Raw genomic sequence first — 3,724 nt, forward strand, 5'->3', positions numbered from 1 at the left:
TCATGCTCATTATGCCGAGCGATCGCAGGTAATAGGCGCTGAACGACCCAACACTAGCGCGGTGAGGAAACACTTATCGCTGGCATAAACAGCCAAATCGAGGCGACAGAAGCAATGTCGACCACTTGACTTCGTCTCAATCCCGTTATCGACTAGTGGATTGGGGTCCTGCGCAGTGCATAGATTTCGGGATGGCTCGGTGCGCGGCCACCTATCCGCCAAGGGTTAAGCACTCTTCCAAGCGGACGAAAGAATTAGAAACGCTTCGGAAACGAAAAAAATGAAAACTTGTCAACGCGATCCAAAGACCATGTTCATATCATACAACACCGTTTGATTCACCGTTGGCAGGTCTACTTCAACTGATTTGGAAATATGTAGATCGGTTTTCTTGTCTGTGCCTTCGTCAGACGGATTGTTGGCTCAATAACGCCGCCAACCCAAACGCCTGGACCACTCGACAAAACACGTTGAGCAAAACGAAAAAATGAAAAGCGACAACATAAGGTAGTAATGATGCAAAGGGAAAATAGATCTTCTACCGAGGAATACGAGACAAAAGAGCGTACCTCTATTTCGTTGACTAATATTCGAAACATGCACTATCGCATCTCGATCTCAGTGATTGCACCTTCGTACTGATCAAGCTTCCAAACGGCCTATACGCAGTGTATAGTGTGTTGATTTTTGAAACATGAAAGCTAGTTACAATCAATTTTAGATATTACTTGGAAACTTTCTTGGAACGGAAACGGGAAGGGACAGTTAAGGCTTTCACCAACTATAACCACGCACCCGGTACGAGATTGTATTGCCAATTTCTCGACGCTGCCTTGCAATGTGTAACAATTGAAATACATCATTAGACCAAAATCAAAATCTAAAATCAAATTTAGAAATGATGATGTAACATGTTTTAATAATAAAAAGGCACTTATTGGTAATTGTTTAAGGAACATTTATGTCGATGATTTTTTTTCGAAGTTCGAAAATTCTTTTCAGTTGGTGGCTTCATGCTGAACTGGAGCAATGGCGAGGATGCGCGCCATTTCCGAACGACCATCCAGATTTTCTTCCAATTTCGCTCGCTCTCTCTCTCTCTCTTGACCGCACGAACATTTATTGGTATTTGTGACTGCACGAAGCAGTCCTAGCGCGAACGATAGACCGAGCGAGGTACGAGCGAGGTACGAGCGAGGCACGAATGAAAATGGCGAAAACACGAGATTTGCCGATTTGCCGATCGCCCCAGCGCAGGAATTAAGTGCGGCTGCACCGGCGCCGCGAGCCGAAGGGTCATGAAATGTTCCTCGCCAGGTCTCTGGAGGAGCATGCGGAGCATTTGCTTGGATTATTCGCCTTCCCGCCAAAAGGGTCAAGCAGCCTCCCAAGCGGACGAAAGAATGAGAAACGCGTTAGAACGAAAAAGAATGAAAAGCGAAAGGGAAAATAGATCATCCGGAACAAAGGAACCGGATGGAAAATGGAACAAAGATAGATGGCGCGCATGGCGATGGGCGGTTCACTTACGTGTGCATTTCGCTTCCGCACCGGACCACGTGCCGTTTTCCTGGCACAACCGGATGCTGGTGCCGGTCAGCTCGTATCCGGGCCGGCAGCGGACACCGCAGGCCGCGTTCAGCACCCGGCCGCACGGTTTCGGTTCCATGACGAAGTACCCATGGGGAGGTGGCTGAAGCTCGGTACACGTCACCGCCACACACCGCCCATCCTCGTCCTGCTGGTAACCGGCAGGACAAACGCATTCCCGGACCGAGAGCGCACCGAGTCGTCGGGTGATTTGACGCGGGTACGGGCACGACTCACACACGCCGCCCGTCCCGTTCCAGAATGTCCCGTTTGCACACGGATGACAGCCGCCGCGCAGGCCCGACCCCGCGTAACCCGGTCCGCAGGCGCAGCGGTAGTGGCCGGAGCTGGTGCTGCACCCGCAACTGGCCCCCTCATCGCAACATCCGTCCGTCCCAGCGGGGTGGTCGTCGCAAAGCCGATCGCAGAGACTCCGGTTTCCGACCGGGACCGGCGGACCGCCGGACCGGTAATCGTGGTGGAGAGCCTGGCGGGCCAAGCGCTCGAACTGCTCGAACGTTGCCACCAGGTAGAGGTGCGCCGGGGATGTCACCATTCGCGCCAGCTCCTCGTCGTTGCCCGTCTCGATGCCGATCGCGAAAATGCGGACACCGGCCTTCTTCAGCCGCTTCGCCACCGGCAGCGGGCTGCGTCCGTTCGAGTAGCCGTCGGTGACGAGGAAGATCACCGGCGACCTGGAACCGGCGGCGTCGGCGGCGGTGGCGGTGGCGCGAAAGATTAGCTCGGCCTCGATCATCGCCCCGTACGTGAAGGTGCCCCCGCCACTGTACCCGACCGCGGGCAGCTGATCCTGGAGCAGGGAACACTTGTCTTGGGCGGCCGACGGGACCGAAATTTGGTCGATGTGGCGCAGGACCTGGCGCCGGGAGCTGAACGTCACCAGGGCGACACGCGTCCGGTTCACGCTCACGTCGAAGTCGGCCAACAGTTTGCGCATGAAGCGCAGCTCGGCCCCAAAGTTGACCCGCCCGACGCTGGCGCTCGCGTCGACGAGGAAAACGATATCCAGCCGGTCGTCACTGGTGCGCCGCATCTCGGCGACCGTCTCCCGGAACCGCTGGCTCACCCGGTGGACTCGCGCGTCCACTTCCGCCCGCGCCAGCTCGAGGTCGCTCGGGTAGTCCGAGAGCGTGGCGGCGGCCACGCCGTCCTCCGTGGTCGTCGTCGTCATCAGGATGTCGTACCAACCGGCGTCGGCATCGGCAGGTCCGTAGGTAGACGCTGGACCCTGCTCGACGGCACCGACCAGCTCCACCGCCGACAGCCACAGGACCAGGATAGCGCACAATACCATCATCACGGTCCGTATAGTAAAACGCACTTCACCAGCACCACACCACCCAGTATTAAATTGGAACGGGCCCGCTTTAACTTGGAAGGGAATAGCATACATGACACTAACTTCCATGGCACGTTTATGAGGTCGGGCCTAATCACACATCAAGTTCAGCCCGAACTGGGCCACATAGGCCAGCTAGTCACTTATCGCCAGTCACAGTCACCGATATCTCACTCTGCACTCGCCCCAGACCAACGTCTTTCAAGGCACAATTGTCACACTTGGATCACTTGGAACAGTTGGAAGTCTAGTAGGCGAAAGACGCCGTGTGTGAAGTGTGGTGTTAAAATGTCCAGAGTCTCCCGGTGGTTTATAGCGTAAACCACGGGGACTCGGGGAAATTTTAGCACCAACTCACCACATCGAATTCCGTTAACTTGGATCACTTGTAATAATTAGCGCACTACAAACCACTGAGCACTGAGACTTTACAAATTTTAGAACTTCACTTCACGACCGTCTTTCGCCAATTGACTCGTCAACCGTCCAACGAGCCGACGCGTGGCTCTCTCGGCTGGATTTCACGATACCCCGCAGACGATCGCACCGTCTCACTCTGATCCCGCGCATACTCCAGCATCCTTTACTCTTTCTCCATCTCTTCGCTGCTCTCGTTTTTCGCCGCGCAAGACAGATTTTGCTGGTGTTAGTGAGGCGAAATCCCAGAGCCATTTCTCAATCCCCGGCGCACACACGAGATCGCACCCCGAAAAGGCGCAAAACCGATGACGCATAACGACACGAAGCGGCAGACGTCACATCCTGTGGCCTCTC

The 3,724-nt window shown here is 54.9% G+C and overlaps 1 protein-coding gene across 1 annotated transcript; it reads right to left on the reverse strand.

Annotated features, from left to right (window-relative positions):
• Window positions 1–1,530: 1,530 nt before the first annotated feature.
• LOC128276691 (sushi, von Willebrand factor type A, EGF and pentraxin domain-containing protein 1-like) lies at window positions 1,531–2,908 on the reverse strand (the record flags this gene model as incomplete). Its single annotated transcript, XM_053015150.1, has 1 exon — window positions 1,531–2,908. A coding segment is annotated over exon 1 (1,378 nt), but the record flags the coding sequence as incomplete, so codon positions are not given.
• Between the last annotated feature and the right edge of the window lie 816 nt (window positions 2,909–3,724).

The sequence above is a fragment of the Anopheles cruzii genome, unplaced genomic scaffold (assembly GCF_943734635.1).
Source record: "Anopheles cruzii unplaced genomic scaffold, idAnoCruzAS_RS32_06 scaffold02087_ctg1, whole genome shotgun sequence".
Lineage (NCBI taxonomy): Eukaryota > Metazoa > Arthropoda > Insecta > Diptera > Culicidae > Anopheles > Anopheles cruzii.